This window comes from Fusarium vanettenii (genome assembly GCF_000151355.1).
Source record: "Fusarium vanettenii 77-13-4 chromosome 4 genomic scaffold NECHAsca_3_chr4_2_0, whole genome shotgun sequence".
Lineage (NCBI taxonomy): Eukaryota > Fungi > Ascomycota > Sordariomycetes > Hypocreales > Nectriaceae > Fusarium > Fusarium vanettenii.
The window spans coordinates 1,957,911-1,978,374 of record NW_003315879.1 but is presented as its reverse complement, the minus strand read 5'-3'; the positions used below and the strand labels follow the sequence as shown (position 1 = coordinate 1,978,374).

General features: G+C 53.6%; 5 protein-coding genes across 5 annotated transcripts; 2 read left to right on the top strand and 3 right to left on the bottom strand.

Moving 5' to 3' along the window:
- Positions 1-4,367: 4,367 nt before the first annotated feature.
- On the bottom strand, positions 4,368-6,767 carry NECHADRAFT_37686 (uncharacterized protein; the record flags this gene model as incomplete). The annotated part of the gene is made up of 4 exons (XM_003051711.1): positions 4,368-4,997; positions 5,054-5,224; positions 5,276-6,338; positions 6,394-6,767. 4 exons carry the CDS (start codon positions 6,765-6,767, stop codon positions 4,368-4,370), a joined length of 2,238 nt encoding a protein of 745 aa, XP_003051757.1.
- Positions 6,768-7,990: 1,223 nt separating this feature from the next.
- Positions 7,991-9,092, top strand: NECHADRAFT_92775 (uncharacterized protein; the record flags this gene model as incomplete). The annotated part of the gene is made up of 3 exons (XM_003052153.1): positions 7,991-8,180; positions 8,235-8,881; positions 8,949-9,092. The coding sequence occupies 3 exons, from the start codon at positions 7,991-7,993 to the stop codon at positions 9,090-9,092; spliced, it is 981 nt and encodes a 326-aa protein (XP_003052199.1).
- A 127-nt stretch (positions 9,093-9,219) lies between these two features.
- NECHADRAFT_38354 (uncharacterized protein) lies at positions 9,220-11,353 on the bottom strand (the record flags this gene model as incomplete). The annotated part of the gene is made up of 3 exons (XM_003051710.1): positions 9,220-9,461; positions 9,549-10,327; positions 10,377-11,353. Coding segments are annotated over 3 exons (1,998 nt in total), but the record flags the coding sequence as incomplete, so codon positions are not given.
- Positions 11,354-12,258: 905 nt separating this feature from the next.
- Positions 12,259-13,993, top strand: NECHADRAFT_92774 (uncharacterized protein; the record flags this gene model as incomplete). The annotated part of the gene is made up of 5 exons (XM_003052152.1): positions 12,259-12,399; positions 12,451-13,228; positions 13,293-13,340; positions 13,402-13,540; positions 13,615-13,993. The coding sequence occupies 5 exons, from the start codon at positions 12,259-12,261 to the stop codon at positions 13,991-13,993; spliced, it is 1,485 nt and encodes a 494-aa protein (XP_003052198.1).
- A 1,277-nt stretch (positions 13,994-15,270) lies between these two features.
- On the bottom strand, positions 15,271-19,532 carry NECHADRAFT_100117 (uncharacterized protein). The gene is made up of 4 exons (XM_003051709.1): positions 18,665-19,532; positions 17,769-18,605; positions 17,118-17,710; positions 15,271-17,061 (listed from the first exon to the last, which is right to left on the bottom strand). Exons 1-4 carry the CDS (start codon positions 18,822-18,824, stop codon positions 15,988-15,990), a joined length of 2,664 nt encoding a protein of 887 aa, XP_003051755.1. The 5' UTR covers positions 18,825-19,532; the 3' UTR covers positions 15,271-15,987.
- Between the last annotated feature and the right edge of the window lie 932 nt (positions 19,533-20,464).

Below are 20,464 nucleotides of genomic sequence, written 5' to 3'. Positions count from 1 at the left end.
TCTCGTGGTGGATGGGGCGAGTAAGGACATTTGTGTGCTCCGTACTTCCGCTTCCCGCATACCCGGGGGAGGGGGACCACCCACGACTCGGGGATCACACCCTTATCGAAAACACTCGGCGAGATCGCCCATCATGCTCAATACTGACCTTGTCCGTGGCCCGTCAGCTCTGATTCTGGGGCGAGCTGAAGCTCCAGGATCCCTCAGCTGGCGAGATGAAGTAATAATAAGGCCCGTCAGAGTCCTGTCAATGGGATGCGTCGGACGCTTTGTCCAAGAGCAGGTTATGGGATGACCTGCATGCGCATACAGATAGCACCTGCACTACCAGACGCAAGAGGTGCCCAGCTCATTGAGACAGCTGCATGTGCGGTTGGTTTAGTCCCCAACAAAGACGCCATGGGAGGCGGGATGCCCCCATCCCCCACCGTTGAGTTTTGATACTGGATGGGCATGCCCTCATTTTTGAGAGAATTCTTCTCTTGTAGACGCCGAAGCGACCTCATGGTCCCTAGCCCCGGTGGAGCAACCCTGATGCTGGTTTCCAGCCCTTTTCCTCCCACCGTCAGGAGTATCAAGGGGCCTCTGCCTTACAAACGGCTCGGGATCCATATCATCGCGGTCGCTCCCGTCGTTCCCGTCTCGTCTTTTAGGGGGAAACGTGATCCTCACGATATGGTTGGTCATACAGACTGTCCCATTGATTCAGGATGTCCAAGTCTGCGGGACAGGATCCATGAATCGAGAGTGTTCAATGCCGGAAAGGGGGGAAGACAACTTGTCCAGGAGCCCTGGGCCACCCGAGCTAGGAATGGGGGCATGAGGAAAAGGAAAGCGAACGGGGGCTAGACCAGGAGAAAGAGGGGGGATCCCAAAAGACTGGAGAGCAACAAGAGCCCGTCGATGTCCTGGTACGAGAAGAGCCATCCATGCTAGTGTAAGATGTGAGGTGAGGCTCTCTCCAAAGTGCGCTTACAGCCTCTGATTGGTGCAGGCAGAGTTGACGTGAGCCAATCAGGGTGCGGGGCATTTCTCGGCTTTCATCGCAACCTCCAATCATTGCCCATAGACGGGTTGAGACGAAGAGAGTTGGTGAGACCAGGCAAAGGGCCATGGAGTCACGGACAAACCAAGCCCAAAGGGGAAGATGAGCGACTTTGACAAGAGCCGAACTGTCTTCAGGAGGCGCCTGAGGATGTTGCGTCGCGGGTCAAAGCTTCAGGCCGATCCGCAACGGAGGTTCGATGCATTCCAAAGCGAGAAGGATCTTTGAAGGATATCGACATGAACCCTGCTATCTGGCTTCTGCTCTTGGACCTCCCAGCAAGGGGGGCCCCCCGCAAGCCAACCGTCCCTTTTGCTCCTCTTGTTAGACCTCGTGGTACCGTTCTGGAAGCCTCAGCATCGTCGCAATCTACGGCCGCATGGTTCAGTAACCAATGGGCCGGCTCAGGACGTCTGTTAATATCAGCGACCCAGGGCAATGGGTCAAGCAAAAGTCAGTGTTGTTGCACTGGATATGCGCGACGCGCTCTGAGACGCGTGGAAGAGGTCGATTACTCGATATCGTCGTCAATGGCTCGCAGCGAGCGTGCGTGCGTGCGTCTGTCCCGTCCTCGACAGACAACCACCACCAGAGAGCGGAGATGGCTGGCTGGGTCCACTGATCGCTCGGCCGGTCTAGGGCAAGGAGAAAAGGATTGCACATGCACGTGCGTCCCCCAAGATCACTCACACTTCAAAGGTACTGATACTCACGCCAGGACTGGACGGTTGTAGTGTGCGAAAAGCTGCAACGTTGGAGACGAGAGGCAAAGGGTCCAGGAACGGTAGAGGCTACACAGGCGCCCCGGCGTGGGACTAGGGGAGGGCTACAGGGAAGGTGCAGATGGAGGGACGCACTTGACTGTGGCTCAGCTGGTACGTATCTTCCTATTTTTGGGCCCCAGGAATCGGCCAGTCCGTCAGTTGCCGCTGTCTGTGTGTCGCTCTCCATGCGATTACGATCTCGCAGTCCCGCGATCTCTCTCATCTACAGTAGTACTATGTGATTCTGCCTTTCCGTTGATGCTGCAGCAAGATACATATGCATGCACAGGGCCGCCCAGTGGGAACGGAGCCTCCGCTTCCGTTCCCCATATTGTTACAAGTCCTGTATGCTGCAGTCACGGAATTCTGTGTCTTTCGTCATATTGGATGTCACATGAGAGGGTAGTCCACTCCGAATTTCGCAGCCTTTGTCTTTTTTTTCTTCCGTGTGACTGCGAAACCCCAGGTTTCACCGCATCGTTCTAGCCGCCGTCTGGGGCCATGTCAGCTATGACCTGGGCCAGCAATGGGTCTCTTCCCATGCCGCCATGACGTCGATTGTCAGTCACGGGACTTGAGACACGGCTTGCTAGATGCACTGCGCAATGTGAAAGTTGGAGTTGTGAGTCAGTGACATTCATGCATTGTCAGAAAACTGCCTGCAGGCAGTCATGCTGAAGAGAAGTTGCCTATCACACCGCACCAGATCCTGTAGTTACCCTCGCAGAAATCCAAATTCCAATTACCATGGCATCATACGGTCACAAGACCCAAAATTGCATTATCATCACAACGGAATCTCACCTCCGCCTCCATGAGGAGTTCCCCTCGTCAAGGATGCAAAACTATAGGGTAGCCAATAAGTCGCCAAGACTTGAATGTAACGATAGATGTTCTGTAGATCTACGCCATATCCCCAAGCCTGGAAAGAATCTTCAAGATCCGAGTGCAACCCGTGCCAAAAATAAATTCAAACTCAAAGGCGTCGACTATGAAGTCGTATCTGGACATTGAATTCCTCAAAACCAAACGGCCCGGCACGGACCCGAGAAAGAGCGGCGAAAGGCAAGGGAAACCAGACCCACCAGAGCCGCCGGACGGACCGCCTGTGGCGGTGACATCACTGTGGCGCCCGGCGCTTGTCTCCTGATTAGGAAATCCGTCCGGAGGGTCGGGAGCCCCAGGCTCTGGTTTCTGTGCTTCGTCTGCATCATCCAAGGGACAAAAACGCAGGGCTGGAAAAGAGCCTCGGAGTGGATAGTGCACTAGCATGGAATGCATGCTGCAGGTTTGTCTTCGGAAGTAAGCCAAGCGGGCTCCTTGGCCAACGTCGTCGAATTGGAATTGGTGGTGGTGTATAGCAAGCCGAATATTCAAACTTCCCTAGCCATCCAAGTCTCAGCTCAGTGACAAGTTCCAAACGTCTATGCCCGCAAGTACAGTCCTGCCCCGGAAAACCCAGTCTCACTCATTTGTGATATCAAATCTCCGTGCCGTCCCGTCTCATCCTGGGTCCAGGCCAGAGCGTTGGTTCAACTCTGAACTGACTGCATCGGACATCTACCTGCCTGAGGTAGGTGACTCAAAAGCCATCGGGCTCCGGCAACGCCAGAAGAAGCCAAAACACAAAACCCTCGATCCTTGCTCCTGCATCACTTGTGCCCCTTGAACAGCTGAAATCCCCCTCCCCTACCGTAGGCCAGCAGCCAGCTAATGCGACCTGCCTTGCTGATCCTGCCCGCACAACAGGTACCTACCGTACCGACCTCGGCGCGGCAGTAGAGTCGGGCGTGGCTGCAGATCCTCCGACCTCCACCATGCTCGGTCGGTGCGGCGTCCGTGGCTGTGCCTCGCCATATGTGGCGCCGCCCCACTCGGGAGGCCTACGCTACTGTGCAAGCGAACCTCAAGACAATGGGGAGAGCCTCACTTTGGCAGTTTCAAAGACTATCTCGAAAACGTGGCACCAGCAACCGCTCCCTCGGGTTACGACTAGTTCTCGAAATATCGATAGCTTATTCAGAAGCTCGCCACGCAGGATAATATTTTCGGTATTCTTGCCAAATTTAGCACATGGAATTCCAGAGGTACGGATCGCAAAGTCCCCGAGGTTGCGGGACCTTGACTCGCCTCTCCTGCGCAACTCGCTCGGCGGCCGCTGGCCACATGACGGTCTTGAGAGTTTCAAAGTATCCCTGATAGACTGTCCCCGCTCGTCTCTCACTGGAATATGACTCGGATCTGGACCGTCTCCGACCTGTTTCGCGGGGAAGGATGACGAATCGACGACCTGACCTGCCGATGGCGGACGCATGTTGTGATAAGAATCAAGTTGCGACCAGACGTCACTCCATTGTCCAAGCATGCCGACTTCAGGGGCTTGGCTCACGTGGTTCATGCACTCCGTGGAGGATGACTCTTGGAAAGCTCCCTGCATACCTATCCTACGTCGGTCAGACTGCCTCCCGTTGCTGATAGGATGACCATACTATTACACACAACCACAGAAGCATCTCTCTCCATACCAGTAGTAAACACAGCCCAGGCTCCCAGGCTCCTCACGCCCTCAGGTCTGCGTCCACCCCGCGGGATATCCAATCCGCAATGGCCATGACGGTGATCATGGGATTCACGCCACTCGCGCTGGGAAACACGCTGCCGTCCGCCAAGTACAGGTTCTCAGTGCCCCAGACCCGGCCCCTATCGTCCACTACGCCATCGTCCTTGCTTGCGCTCATCCGGCACGTGCCCATCTGATGGGCCGACGACCAGGACGCTGCTGGCGGCTTGTTGCCGACCTCGCGGACTCGACGTAACCAGGCGGCAAACTCCGGGTCGCTGGTCTCGGGGTCGGCCACTGGGCCGTTCCCCTCGATGGCATGTTCTGATGGGGGCTCCCCAGTGCGGATGAAGGGCTCGAGGCCTGGTAGGAGAGGGCGGATTTCGGTCGCCCCCGTGACATGGCAGATCTTGGCCAAGGCCTCTACCCCTTGGAGCGTGTGGGCTCGATCATAGTCGGAGGGAGTGTAGTCTATCCGAGGTCTGCCTGTCGTCGGGTCGGGGTAGACCCTGCCAGCGTCGCGGTCTCGGGTTATCGAGATCCATCCATTCATGTGGCGATATTTGGCTAACTGGAGTTTGACTTCCAGACCACCGCGCCAAGGCACCATAGAGAGCATTGTATAAGGCTTGACGATGTCAGACTCAAGTTTGATGACATTGGCTGCCGTGGCTTGATACTTACCACCATGCATGTAGTCTCCAGCTTCACCCCATACCCACTCCCGTCGACATTGTCAAACTGGGGTGAATAGCTGGTGATGATGCCCCCCTCCCAGGGCCGCACCTCCTCCCTGTACACTGCTGAGACGAAGTTGCAAGGATGGAGGTGTAGATTAGCTCCCAGGTGTTGGTTCTGGATGGGTTAGTCGAAGCCCCCTGACTCAGTTCTGACCAAAAGACTTACATTAATCCCGCTCTTCATCAACACCACCGGACTCCATAATGAGCCTGCCGCAAGGATCACCTTCTTGGCCTTGACCACTACTCGCCGCTTCACTCTGTCACTGTCACCTTTACCAGTATCCCTCGATACCCATTCTCCCTCGACGCCCGTGGCGCTCTGCCCGTCTGGACCAAACAGTACCTTGTCCACCTGGAATCCCTCCATGAACCGAGCACCGGCGTTTGCAGCATCTGGCAACCAGCTCGTAGCAGGCCCTCGCTTTTCGGCTAGGCCGCAGCCCAAGTGACACTGGCCACAATAATGCTCCTTGTCAGCCGTGTTCTGGGGTGCTGGATGTGCAGTCCATCCAAGCTTCTCGGAACCGCTGAGGAGGACACGGTTACGGTGATTGTGACGGATACTATCAGTGCCCGCTCCCTGAAACTCCCAGACGCGGTCTAGACACTCGTCGAAGGCGCTCGATGTGAAGAAGGGAAGGCCCGAATCCGCCCACTCCCTCCTCACGAAATCCTGGGGCTTCAGACACACGCTCCAGTTGACGGTACCTCCTCCACCCCATGTGCTGCCAGCCGCTACATTGCACCCGTTGTCGTCAGTGATGTAGAAGCCACCGTTATCAAAGAGGTGAGTACTCGCGGCATCCTGGGGCATGGGGAGATGTGATGGCTCAAAGTGATATGCCTTGTCGACGACTAGGACCCTGTGACCGGCTTCTGCGAGGTTCTTGGCAGATACACCTCCGCCGCAGCCAGAGCCGACGATGACGACGTCCGTCTCAATGACATGAGTGTCGTCGGCCGCCTCGAGCTGGAGAAAACTGTATTTAAAGCCTGGTTTGGGCTGCCAATCCTTGGGCGTATCCGAGTAGCCGGATATCTGACGAAAGATGGGGTTAGTCTGACAAATGGACTTGAGAGCCAGGGTAGAAAAGATTTTTGCCAAGGTCCTCCATACGTCACGGCTTGATGTGGCCCAAGACTTGAGGATGGCTTCGCGGACGTAAGCTGGCTGGTTGAATATGGGCTGCCAGTAGCCAGTTATGAAGTAGCTACCAGGGCGGGTGCTATAAAAGCAGATCAGCTTGCTGTCAGCTTCTGGGTCTAGATGTTTGGGCTCACGCCATCAAAGTCAACAGTCGACCCAATCGCCTCTGCTGGCTCGGCGGGCTGAGGGCTAATGTCCTCAGGAGGTTCTCCTTGAAGCGGGGATCCAGGATTGGGCGATCCTCGAGGAACGCGCGGATATTGTCCCCAGTGGCTGGAGCCGCGAGGGGCTCAAGAGCCCGGTTGACGGTGTCGTCGAACTCATCATCAGGGAGCTGGATCTGGCCTTGGTCATCGGTGGCGGCTGACTTTGAGGTGATGGAGGGGACAGCCCCGTCCATGAGAGCAAAGAAGACACTCCATTGAGTTGGACTGAAGAAGTCATCTGGTGGGAGTTCCGGTAGAGCCGTGGCGACGGGGGCCTGAAGATGGGGTTGTGGAACAGTCATGGTCAAGGTGATGGATGATGTGACGAGGAATTCGAGAGTAACTGTCTTACATGGCTTCTCACATAAAAGCCCGCCCAAGTACAAGAAAAGAGACAGACAAAAGAGGGGTATCACGGCATGAGATGCTCGGAGGCCGAGGACATTTAAAAGATTGCCCTGGTCTTGTTTGCTTTGAGGGAGAGGATCTCTTAGCCCATGTAAATTGTCTGTGCCACTTAAACAACGGGCCAGGGTGTTAGTGTGGTAGGCAAACAGAGCATACTCCGAATAAAGCCAGTAGAAAGTGAGGGGAAACTCCCGAAGAGGAAAAGGCTGTTGGTAGGGCTGGCATCATGGATCCTCGGCATCTCTAGAATTGTATTTGTCTCGTGATAGTAGATGGGAGAAGGCAATGACTGAGAATGGATTCTTTAAGTCGAGTCTAGTAGATACGGATAGTGGTTGGCGCCTTTTCTAGCCTACGCCGGGATCTTGAAACACGACAAGGGCCTCGGAAGGAAAAATGTTTCACGGTTATATTAACGGCTCTTTTGTGTTAGTTTAGTTACTAGAGATTCTTTATTTGCTTTTCTATATGCTCATTTTGAGGGGAGAAGAGGCATCATTCAACCGAGGCTGCTTGCGTGAGGTCTGGAGAGCTAGTTATGCGAAGCTCGCAACCTAGGTAGGATTGGGTCAATAGAGGACCTCAGAGTGCTTTGTCGATTAGATCGAAAGCACTGCCTATTTCGCAAATCCGACTCTTATTGATAAGATGCAACTGATAAACTACACCTTCCTCTTGTTCTCACCCAGTCGCTGTTGATTGCCCGGGAGGCGCGACACTCGGGTTCACCTGCCGTATTGCTGAACCTGGTCCTTGTAACCTGATATCTCAGGTGCACGCCCAACAGGCAAGACCCAATGCGAATGCGCAGATTTCAAACGATTCTTTCCCTCAATTATCCCCTTTCATTAAACCGCTTCTTCATTCTTTACAGTCCTCGCTTTGTACAGCGTCTCATTGCCGGTAGATGGGCGGCATTCACCGGCCTTGTCTCGCCGATCCCGCATCAGTCATTATGAATGGCTATCGGAACCGGCAACCGGCCCGGGCCTGCGCCCTCTCAACTACACCTCTCAAGACTACATGAACGAGCGTCTATAAGGCGTCTCCCCAAACATAAACTCGTCAATTCGAAATCTAAATTCACTTCGACTTAGAATCGACATAGTCACACACGATGGACAAGGCTAGAATCCTGCTTGTGGGCTGCGGCGGTATTGGCTGCATGGCCGCCCTGAACCTGGAATATGGTGGACGAGCTGCTGTCACAGCCGTGTTACGCTCCAGCTACCAAATTGTTAAGGAGTCTGGCTTCACCATAAACTCGGTCGATCACGGAAAAGTTCGTGGGTTTCGACCAACTGAGAGTATGGTGGACCATCTCCTACTATATCCATTCTGTTACTGACTTCAATCAACAGTCCTGAACTCCGTGCCTGATGTCTCTCGAGCCGGTGTCGCGCCTTTTGACTACATCATTTGTGCCACCAAAAACATGCCGGACATTGGCCCATCCATCGCTGACCTTATCCGTCCTGCTGTCACTCCAGGTCATTCTACCATCTTGTTGCTTCAGAATGGACTCAATATCGAGGTGCCCCTGTTGGAAGCATTCCACGACAACGTCATCCTCTCGGGTATCAGCATTTGTGGCTCCTCGGAGCCTGTCACTGGGACAATCGAACACACACTTCATGACGAGTTGCGCGTTGGTCCGTTTCGCGACGAGGGCGACGCTGCTGATCGAGCAAGGGATTTCGTCACTCGGTATAGCGCTGGAGGACGTTGTACCTGTCACTTCGACTCCAATGTTGCCTTTTCGCGCTGGCGAAAGCTTCTCTACAACGCTGTCTATAACCCAGTTGGTGCCTTGACGAATCTTGATACGGGCGACATGCAACTTTGCCCTGGACTCGTCGACGATGTCGTTCGGCCTGCGATGAAGGAGATTCAGGCTGCGGCGGCCGCCTACGGACAAGAGATTCCAGACGATGCTATAGAAGCAATGATCACAACGGAACCTATCGAAGCTCATGTTCCACCAAGTATGCTTGTCGACGTGCGGAAGGTCTGTACCCATACCCCGTCTTCCCACCCGGCGGTTGCAGATAAGCAGTCACTCACGCATCTCTCAGGGGCAATACATCGAGTTTGAGAACCTCATTGGTGAGCCCCTCAGGGCTGCTAAAGCTCGTCAAGTCCAAACTCCCATCTTGCAAAATCTATACTCCTTGGCGAGGAGTTATCAGTGGAAGGTCAAAGCAAAGCGCTCGGGTTGAAGGAGGATCGGTTCAAGTTGATTCAACTCATATTCGATTAATCTCGATGTACGCCCAATCCATCCAGTCCTAGTGGTATTCGCGAAACAGCAAGTTGCAGCCAGCCTCCTTACACCCGAACATTGGATCAAAAGTCATACTCACCGTCCATACCCGCAAGAAGAAACTCCAGTGCTGAAGGCACAGGTAGAAGATCCAAACCTTGGCCACTCTCAGCCATATCCATCCCATTGTCGATGAAACCGTCACTGTACGGGATACCCCCTTGCGCAATATCCCTGGAAGTGTTTCCTGCGCCTTGTCCTGCCATTGCGCCCCCAAAGTCATAATTGAAAGCATATGGTGGACCGGCCTGTCCATGGGGTAGGCCTTGGCCCGGAAGTTGTTCACGATGACCAAGACCGGAGGTCCTAGAAGATGTTTGGAATCCTGTGGCTGCAATACCTCCAGCCGGACTCTGGGGGATGCCACTGGAAGTGGCGAGAGGATCAGGGCGCAGGGAGAAGCGCTCTAGACCGTCGTTTTGAGGACCTTCGTTTGAGCGCTGCAGCCCTCTTGCGACTGAAGCCTCAGCAGAACCGTCAAGATTGGCCCTTGGCCTGTTCCACATGGTTCGTTCCTCGAACAAGCGCAACAGACTCTCGGCATACAGCCAGTGACGCGATAACTCTCGCAGAGTGACTACGAGGCACTCAAACATGCGCAACGACTTTGCAGCTACGAGAGGATTGGCTGAGTTGAGTTCACTGGCCACATGCAGCAAGGCCGTGAAGAGCACATGAACCGCTGGGAGCCACAAATCACACAAGAGGTCTCTTGAGCGGAGCGACTCAAAAATCGAGTTGATAGCTGCAACGGCGTCACCGCAGATGCTCATATCGGTAGCTGTGTCTGGTGAGAAGTGCTTTGGATCTTGGCGAGGCGGTGGCCGATGCAGCAGGATCAAAAAGTTATTATAAGAGAGGTGAAGGGTTGCCTGCCAGATATCTGGCTCTGGAAGCGACAAGCGAAGACTCTCTGGCAGCTGGGTTATGAACTGAGCCAACTCTTCATCGGCCTGCTTCGTCACTTGAGCTCGATCAGCTGGCGAGGCTCGGATTGCCACTCGCCCCTTCATGGCCTTGGAGAAGATTATGCAGAGCTGGGTGTGTTGAATCGCGAATGCGCAGTTTGCGTACGGGATACCATCAAAGTGCTTCTCATGCAGCATGGGCGCATCGGACTCGTCGAGGTTTCTGACTTTGTTAGAAGACACGCATTACGGCTCTGAGCTGGGACACTCACATTGCCTGTGGTCGGCCATAGGAAGCTGAGACCATGACATCAAACTGGAAGACAGACCACCAGAGCCGAACCCACTGGGACTTGTCCATGGTGTTGAGGCTGGACGGAGCTGCATCTCGGTGCATGCCCAGGCCCATGGCCGTTCGGGCAGCGACACCTACCCAATGCCAAGAATTGGAGACGATGTCTTCAAGATTGTCACACTGCCATGTTAGGAGAAGGGCAACCTGAAGATAGGACTCGCGATGCTGCTCAAAGCGACAATCGAACAGCAGCTTTGCTCTCCGGAAAAAGTCGAACTTTATGGCCTTGACGTCCTCGCGATGGGAAGACAGGACATGTGCACCAACAAGACAGACGGCGTGGAACAAGGGCAGAGAGATCTGCCTGTAGGCGTCTGTTCCATTATATCTTGCCATGAACTCTTCCTCATCGACAACAGGGAACCCCCTATTCACGTGAGTGAAGTAGGCCCTGACAAGCTCATCGGCCAGTGCCTTTGGGGGCAACTGGAGTGCTTCCTGCGGCACTGAAGGTATCTTTCGAGCAAGCGGGTGGCTTCCAAAGTGCACGACATTCTGGTCCGGCTGTCGAGCTCGTTGGCGAACTAGGTAGTTGAGGTTGGAGAACTCAGTGCCGATGTAGTAGAGGCGGGCGGCTCGAGTGATCTCGCCCACTCTTACTTCATCTTGGTCAATGAACTCTGCTAGGTTACGTGTGGCCTGCTCATCCTCGCAGTTTCCGGCGGCGGAACCGTGGATGGTGGAAGGGGAGTCGTTGTGATGATATCGGGCCCTGTTGTCGGCTGACGATGAACTCGGTCGAGGAATAGGGTCTGTCGAGCCATCCGCCGAAATACCGGGCCACCGGGGTGTTGGAGTGGGTGTTGCAGGTGCTGTTACGGGCTGCTGGCCACGGTGACGAGGCTGAAGGGGGATATTTGTTGGCCGGTTTATACGTGCCAGCGTGGACCTTGTCTTCTTCTTCTCGTACAGCCGGCAGTTTGACCTGTCCTGGGACTGACAGTTTGAGCAAGGTATGCCCTTTTCCAAGATATCGCACCGAACTTTTCGCTGATGGCAGACAATACAGGCTCTCCCATCTGGAGCAAAGCAACATGAACAGTTAGTCTTATGCACAAGGAACCTAATGCATTGACGGCTAGTAGAAACGACAAAACACCAACACAAGAGGAGAGATGAATCATCTCTACAGAAGCAACAATTCAATATAAGGAGGGGGTTTCATACTGGTTCTTCGTCGAGCAGGTCCTGTTCGAGGTTGCCGGGAGTCGTTGGAGGCCGGCTCCGGATGCCGATGCTCGGCGGGCCCTTCTGGTGACATTTTTTTTAATTTTTTTACAAGACAGCGCCCTTCCTCCCGTCGAGATTTCTAAGCCGCAAAAACTCCCGACAGGAATTTGGGGGTAAAAAGGCTCGGCCGAATCGAATCGTTCAACAGGCATCACATGGGCCGAGTCAAGTGGATGTATCAATGACGGATCAAAACCGACAGCTCGGACTCGGGAGTTTGTGGGTCAAATAAAAACCGAGACGCAGACGCTGGCTTGACGCCTTCGGCCAAACTGTCCAATGACGGAGCGAGAAAGGCTCTGGCTTATACACGACAGAAGACCAAGAGTTCGCGACCGGTCTAATGTCCACGATGAGTTGAGTCAAGCCAACAGTGACAAGTCGGAGAAGGGAAAGAGACAAGAAAATTTTGTGTGAATTACCCACAGTGGGAACACAGCAATGGAGATGGCTTGGGAGAAGACGGATATAAGAGCCGACAACCTGCCCAGGCGTAAAGCAGTTGACTCGAGTTGTAATAGACATCAACACACAATTTGACCTTTTACTTGGCCAATTGTTTCAACATCATGGGTTCCGACGAGACTCGGTGCTTTGGCGATGATGCCACCCGCAACCACACTGTTGTCGACATTGAAGAGAGAGGAGACTCTTCGGATGAGTCGAGCTGGTCCGACAGCGAGTCTTGGGATGCCACCAAGTTATCGTCGGTCAGTTAATTGTTAAACAAGTGTAGACTAGGCGATACTGACATGCTCAAGATGAGAAAACTGCACATCATCGTCGCCGGTTTCACATGCACATTCAACGGCAACTTTGGATCGTCGATGCCTTCAGGTGCTCTGGATGCCATCGCCGAGCAGTTCAATGTCACCAACCCCGTTCACCTCATCCTCCTCAACTCTCTGTACATGGTTGGATATGTTCTCGGCCCTCTGCTCTTTGGCCCTCTCAGCGAGTACATCGGTCGTCGACCTGTCTTGATCGGTACCTACCTAGGTTATCTTGTCTTTATGCTGGCATCATCAGGTGCTCCCAACTACGCGGCCCTCCTCATCTTCCGTCTTCTTTGTGGAATCAACGCGGCAGCTCCTACGACTGTTATTGGCGGACTGTACTCCGACATCCTAGACAACCCCTCAGTGCGAGGCAATGCTATGGCCCTTTACATGGGCATCACCACCTTGGGTCCCTTGGTTGGCCCCATCGTCTCGGGCTTCTCTTCTCCAATCTCGTGGCGCTGGCCATTCTGGATCGCCGGCATGATGGCGGCTTCTGGATTGCCTCTCGTCCTCACACTCCCGGAGACGTACGCCCCAGTCCTTCAGAACAAGGTGGCGCTCAAGCAACTCAAGAAGAACCGCAAGTCGGGCGAGGGCCAGGTTCCCGAATTGAAGCCTTTCGACGTCCGGAAGATCTTCCTACGACCCATGAAGCTTCTGTTCACGGAACCCATCCTTGCCTCCACTTCGGCATATCTCACACTCGTGTACGCCGTCTTCTACCTCATGTTCCAGGCGTATCCCCGAGTCTTTCAAGGTAAGCATACATAAACTTGGTTCATATAGTCTCGGGGCATCCCTAACGTTAATCTGCTGAGCAGGCTTTTACGAACTTTCGCCAGGAATGGCCGGACTTGCATTTCTGCCTTGTAAGTTAACCCGCTGCTGTGCTCTACACATTAAGACAACTCGCTAACCTGTCCCCTGCAGTGGCTGTTGGATCGATCCTGTCTCTGGTGGTTTTCTACATCTTTACTTGGTATCATGATAGCCAAACCAAGGCCGGCGCGGAATGGACCAAGAACCACATCTATCGCCGCCTGCCCCTTGCCTGCATCGCTTCTCCTTGGTATGTCCATCCTTTCCTCAACCCCGAACTAGTCGATATTGTATGGCACGAGATACTAACTCGTTGGCTTGTAGCATGGTCATCTCCCTATTCTGGCTTGGCTGGACCGTCTGGCCCAGCGTGAACCCTATCATCCCATCTCTGGGCGGTCTCTTTTTCGGTCTGGGCTTCCAGCTTCTGTTCATGGGAATGATCAACTATCTCACGGACGTCTTTCTCCAATACTCGGCATCTGCCCTGGCTGCAGCCAGTATGACACGCTCCATCGGCGCCATTCTACTCCCGCTCGCTGCCGACAGCATGTATGCCGACTTGGGCCTCCACTGGGCGCCCTCGGTGCTGGCTTTTATCGCGCTAGCCATGGGAGTCATTCCATTTGTCTTCATCAGGTACGGTGATCGCCTGGCGAGGAGCAGCAAGACGGCCAGGGCAGCCTTTGCCATCCAGGACTAAGTCCACAATGCACCACTTTAATTTTGAGAAGCGGCTGCATGACGGCGACATTACTTGATGACATTTTGACATTGCATCATAGACTGCATTAGAAAAAGCGACTTGGATTTGTGTACACATTGGTTGAGTTTAAAATGGTAGAGAGGAGACAGACAATGGGCGTTTTTGGGCTAGAAATGGAAAATCATGATATAAAATAATGATAATTTGAGCTTCTGAAACTATTTGTCTCTTACTATTGGTATTTCTGCGTGTCTCTATGCCTCATTTCTCCACCTAGGTGAAAGGTTGGGATGAATTCATGAGTAGACCCCTGGGGCACACTTTATGGCGTCCAACAGTCTACAAGGCAGTATTGCTATTAACCTGAAGTAAGTACATCTTTATTACATCTTTTACTTGGAAAGAATAAATATTTAGACTACAAATCATCACTTTGGGGCTGAACATGTTCTAAAAATGCACAGTATAGGGTTTGACTGAGTCAGGCGTTGGCAACCCAAGCGAGGCACTGACTCTAAGGGAACACCGAGATAAATGTTCCATGTGACGCTGTTGAATGTGACTCTAAAACACCCTGTTATTCCCGAATTATTGCGATTCTACCCAACCTGCAAAAGCCAAAATTGTCAGGTTTTCATGGGAGCCTGAAGAAATTATCACGGCTTCACCGTAACAACCTAACCTAACCTACCCTGCTTGCCCTCATCCACAAACACAAACTGCAACAAACCCCCCCCCACGTACTTGGAACACATCCAGAACCCACAAAGCCCGAGTCTAGAATGCTACCCGTCCATCCAACCTTGCACAAATCCATGACATTTCCCCATCGGCCGACCATCTAGTGGGCGTCGTTAGCAATACATGGAGGGCGCGCGAGAGCTCGGAAATTCTGACCAATGGGCTTTCATCAATCCCCATCACCTCGGGAATTATCATCCCGTGCGTGATCAGAAAGTTTAGAGGAGCCGCATCAGCAGCGTTCGCAGATGAGGAGTCGTGCATGAGAAAAGAGGCATGGATTGTATCCAAGTCTCATGTGGTTGACGTCCAAGTGACTACCTATTCACTATTGACAAGTACTGTGTCCCCAAGGTGACTATGGCACTGCATGATATTCACATCACAAACGTCATCTTTACTTTATGATTGCCCTTCCCTAACAGATCTCTCAACTTTGACTACCATTTGACGATTTGCACGTGTATCCCCCCCTTTCTGGTTGTATCAAGATATCCGGCTCACACAATACACCATCACTTGCACCATAGTTTAGAATCACTACTAGCAAAACTAACTGCTTCAAAGGGCCGTCATCATTGAATCTGACATCTCTTGCGAGGGCATCTGCTTGCGGAACCGTACATAGCCTCACAGCCATGTAACCTGCTCATCCATCACCCAACAACACCTAAACAACACCACAAACCAACATCCGTCCCCCCCTTCCATATATCATATACCCAACCAAACCCAACCAAAGCGAAAAAAAAAAACTACCATGTCCCACAACCATCCTGCCGTGACTGATTTTGATACATTTCCTTTCGTCACCCTGCCGACCCTGCGCCAACGCCTGTAGCGGTCTCCGGTCCCGGTCCCGGTTTTCCCGCTCCCATAAAGGTGCTTCCTGAGTGAAGAAGATGAATGCCATGCCTCTTCGTCCTCGCAAGCTCTGGGCCTGAGCTGCCGTCTGCGCACCCGGCTGAACCGAACCGCTCGCTCGCTCACTCGCCGAGACTCTCCACCCATAGTTATTGTACAAGTATATACTGCAATCATTAGGGCAGCCGCCTTGACTGACACGTCCTTGGAAAAGAAAAGGCCATTGTGGAATAGCCACACACGTCTCCGACAGCATCAGCCTATATAGCCCTGCCTCGGGCCTCTCCAGCTTCTTGTCTGCCTCGAGTCGGATTTCGAGACCCCCCTTTTTTGCGATTCGTTACATCTCATCTTCGCTCCTGGCTGACGAGTACTGTGATACCTCTTCACCCAGTCGTGTCCGCCGTCGATGGCGAGCTCGTGCCCTTATGCCTCCTGAAGAATGGGAAGTCCTTCATCCTGAACCTGCTAGTCTTCTTTTTCAATGACTTGCCCTCGGCCTTGCCAATGCTTCCGCCTGTTGTGCTTGCGTTGGATCTTGTCTCGTCATCCATCGCCGAGTTGTCGTGGTACATCGCTCCCGATGTCTCCTTCAAGCTCGCCGAATCGACGTTGATCGTAGGAATGCCAACTGGATGCTCCGTCGAGTCACCGCTGACAATACTTGTGCCCCGCGTGCTTGGTGACATTGGCATCTTGCCCGTTGTTGCGCTCGTCGCTTGGGAAGCCCAGTCTCCCGAGCATGCCCCCGAAACACTTCCTTCAGTTGTCTCGCTCGATCTTTGCTTCGCCGAGGGCATTGACTTGCCATCAGGATAGCTGTCGCCCCTGCTTCGTGTTTGAAACGGGTCGCTGTTCGCCAACTCTCTGACTGCGTCAAATGATGACGTCGAGCCGTTGATTTCCTGATACTCCTCGAATGAGCCACTCACGGGCGACGCACCCATTGTTCTTTGGCTGTCAGCCGGCGATAGATCTTCTCCCTCCGCACGGGGCTTTGGCAGATCTCCATTACCCACTGGAGTCGAGTCCGACTTTCGGTCCGCTACCTCCATTAGTGACGCTGGCGCTGGCGCTCTCTTTCCCTCCTCTTGTGGTACCGCAAAACTCATAGTCCTCGGCGAAAACGTGCCCTCCTTCAGAAGACGCTTGCGAACTGGGTCATCCAAAGGCTCCTTCTCCTTTTCCTGCTGCAGCTTCAGCTCGAACAAGCTCTTATTCATCTCGAGCTCCTCCACGGTATAATCCATAGCAGGCATGATGTCGGCAACTCCTTGGAATAGCGGGGTGGCAAAGAGGTTCATGAATCCAAGCTGGCTCTTGGCCAATGATGTCATGTCCTGCTTCGGCGGTGACATGAGCGATGATTGAATGCCCAGTTCACCTTCCATCGACGCCTGCCGCGAGAACTCCTCCGAGAGAATGTACGTCCATTTCAACGCTATCTCGTGATTCCTCGCCTAAAAGGACATATTAGTTTTCAAGCCCAGATTGACAAGTCCGAGGATGAACATACCACATTGCTGATGTCGGCACATTTGATGAGAAGTGAGCACGCCAAGGTCTTGGCCTCCTGCAGCTGCCGGCCGTTCCAGCCATCAGTGCTGTTCTCCACTTGAAGACGCTCTTGTACGTCTCCAAGCTTCTTCATGTATTCGAAGTGTAGGCCCATGTCTGTTGCCAGGATTGAGGCAATCATCAGATTACGCATCTTGCTGTCTTCGAAGGCCGCGGGCCAATATCGGCGAAGAATTTGTGAATAAGCTGCGCAGTGGAACGACTCCAATACGGAACGATCATTGTAAAGCTGGGCTAGAGGGGCGTTCAGTGTTACAAGGAACCCGTTGTTGACACCAGGGTGGCCGACATCGTGACCGATGGCAGTGATGAGAAGCGTCAAGGCCTCAAAAGGCGTGATCAACGCGGCCATCGGTGATTTTGCCGCAGAAATCTTGGGCTCGGCACCTGCAGGATAAGGCGGTAGAGCGTTGATGCGAACCAAGAAATGGAAGGTTGCCTGCAAGACGTCCACAACATGGCGAAAGTTGTGATACGGAACAAAATTATTATACGCGGCACGGCAGGCAACGAGAAAGCTGATCAGTTGGTCTAGAGTCGAGGTTAGCATGTGGCCGGCCGTGATCAATACAAAAATAGTAAAACGTACCTGCATGTAGCCGCCATCGCTCGAGTTCAGGCATGGACAAGGCGTGCCTGAACATGTCCATGGCTGCCACCAGCAACTCATCGTCGGAGAGTGAGTGGGCACAGAAACGCCAACTGCCGACTGCAGTAGCAACGGCAGCTTGTCGTTCAGAAGACACGGCTACGTGTGCATTATTGATCTGGTCATCGTTGGTAGACAAACGGCAAATCCCGTTCATCAGCCCCGAAACCATGGCTTCCCGAAGATAGGCAAACGGCTTCTCCTCGTTCACACCAACCCAGGATCGTTTCCGACCTTGCCTAATTTCCAGCAGGGTCTGTTGCTCCTTTGCAGCATCTCTGTGGGCCCGATAAGCGCAGATCTCCAGACTCGTTATGCACTTGACGCTTAGAGGGCTGATGATGACGTCGACAGCGCCAAGATCTAGGCATCTCCTGATGAGTTGACGGTTTGCATCAAGTGACTCCAAAGGCGAAACAACGGGCTCCACAGCGCCATCAGTCATCTGTCCATTCGTAGATGGGTGCTCGATCTGTGGATTGCTGATGACTGGTATCGGGACAATAAGCTTGGACATGCCACGCAAATGGGCTTCGGTGATGATCTTTTGTAGCAAACCAAGACCATAGAGATCTTCGTCTGGGGTGTGAATATCGACATCTTCCGTGGAAGAAGTGGAAGAAGGCGAGGGCGACAGGGGTCTTCTCCGATAATCGTGAACTGGTTCATCGTGTGGAGTGTCGAGAAGTACGAGTGTCGGCTTCAGACCGTTTATAGATATTTCCTGTAATTCGAACAGCTTTGACAAACAAGCGCCCCCAGAGGCGCAGACATTGACTGGACGGCGTGTTAGCAAGGAAAGCATACCACAAGCAGGCATTATCTGGCAAACTCACCATCGCCAAATGCCTTAAGAAGGGGCTGCACGATTTGACGAGCTTCATCAGTCGCCCAGTCGGATGCACCGTCGTCAGCAATGGCGCGAACCAAACCCTCCTCGCAGACGTTGCGATTGACATAGATAACGTGACAAGCGGCGCGGTCCATGTTGCTCATGGAGAGCTACCAGTCTCGCGACTGGAGCACCGTAGCCCTTCGGGCAGCTGAGAAATTGGACCAAGATGTTGTAGTGGGCGAAGATGAATACCCTCACGAAACACCAAGGACTGAATGTCCTGTGATATACGAATTCGAGCCGTGGTTTAACGTCGATTGCGAGCAGAAACGCCGAAGGGTTATCGGGGATCGTGATTCAGGGGCGTTGCGATCGCGAGGCGATTGGGTCAATGCGACTCAGGAGCCGCGAGACATGCGACGAGATGGATAGATGAAACCGTCGCAGAGAAACGAGGAAAGGAACCGATTACCGAAACGCGCCTGTGTGCAGCGTCGATGAATCAAAGACGTCCTAGAGTACTCGGGTTGGTTGTACAGCGAGACGGCTTTCGTGTGGAAGGGTCGGACGAGTTCCTTGGTTGGCGTCGCAGTGGCGGGAGCTGTCGGCAGACAACAGGGTCTCGAACAAATTGGGATGAAAATCGAGACTGGATGGCGGAAAAGGAAAAAATGTCAGCTGGGTGCGAGTTGAAAAAAGAAAGGTCGCGGCGACGTTGTGGGTTCGGCAAAGAGCGATGCGAGAAGAAAGAGAGAGGGCGAAATCTGCTGGAAATGATGGCGCGGTAGGTAGAGAGGCGAAAAGCTGAGTGAAGAAATGGTCGACACACGGGGTTGGAGACGAATGGGTCAAGATGGAATGGACCAACAAGGGCCAGGGGATGGAAGACAGAATGAGGAAAGCTACTAGAAGGAGAAGGGCAAGATGATGTGAGTGAGGGTGAGGGTGCTTGGTTGGAATCGTTGTGGCAGGATAGATGGAGCACGCGTGCGCTGGGACAATGGTGTCAGGGCCATGAAGGTATCTGGGCCTTACCTCGAGGTACCACTGCAGCAGGCGACGTGCTTGCTTAGCGGCGAGCAGAAGGTGTCGGATCCTGGTTGGAGAAGGGCTAGGGAAGGATGAGGGAAGAGCCCAAGCAGGACAAGGGCACCGACGGTCGAAGTAACCGGGTCCGGGGGAGGAGAGAGACGATCTGCGAGCGTGGCTGCAAGCGGAGGAGCAGGGCGTGGTCGCGATTGTGGATGGATGGTGCGACGTGACGACAATACCAGTGGGAGCAGAGGTAAAACTGGTTGGAACGGGGAAAAAGGAAGTCCAGAGAAAGAAGGGTCCAGAGAAGGAGAAGATGGGAAAGAGAATGAATGTTTCGGCGCGTGCGCGAAGAGAGAGAGAGGGTTGAGTTTGAGATGCGGGATGCGACAGGAAGCGCCTGGCTTGGCTTGCAGCGGGCGGCAACGAGGACTCGAAAGCAAGACGGACGAGGCGAGGCCGGGAAAAGGCGAAGACGGGAGGCAAAGCCTGCCGCTGGTAGTCAAGTACTCTGACAGTAGTGGCCTAGAGTATCTGCCGTGGGAGGGCGTGGAGAAAGAGAATCGACAGCGAGTCAGAGGCGACCGGATCGAGGGTCGACTCGACGAGTCGAATTGGCCAAGGAACGGATTAAGACAAGATTTTTTGGAGAGAGAGGAGGAGGAGGAGAGGAGAGAGGGAGGGAGGGAGGGAACGCGCGAGAGTCAGAGAAGAGGGTGAGGGTGAGGGAGAAGGAAAGGTCTCAGAGCCAGCCGGGGGGGCAGGAGTC

Excerpts from the sequence above, each read along its gene's own strand:
- NECHADRAFT_100117 (XM_003051709.1), bottom strand. The coding sequence starts at position 18,824 with ATGAGCAACATGGACCGCGCCGCTTGTCACGTTATCTATGTCAATCGC. Across the intron at positions 18,606-18,664 it reads TCTTAAGGCATTTGGCGATG|TCAATGTCTGCGCCTCTGGG; the intron begins GTGAGTTTGCCA and ends CACGCCGTCCAG. Across the intron at positions 17,711-17,768 it reads GCGATGGCGGCTACATGCAG|ACCAACTGATCAGCTTTCTC; the intron begins GTACGTTTTACT and ends CCTCGACTCTAG.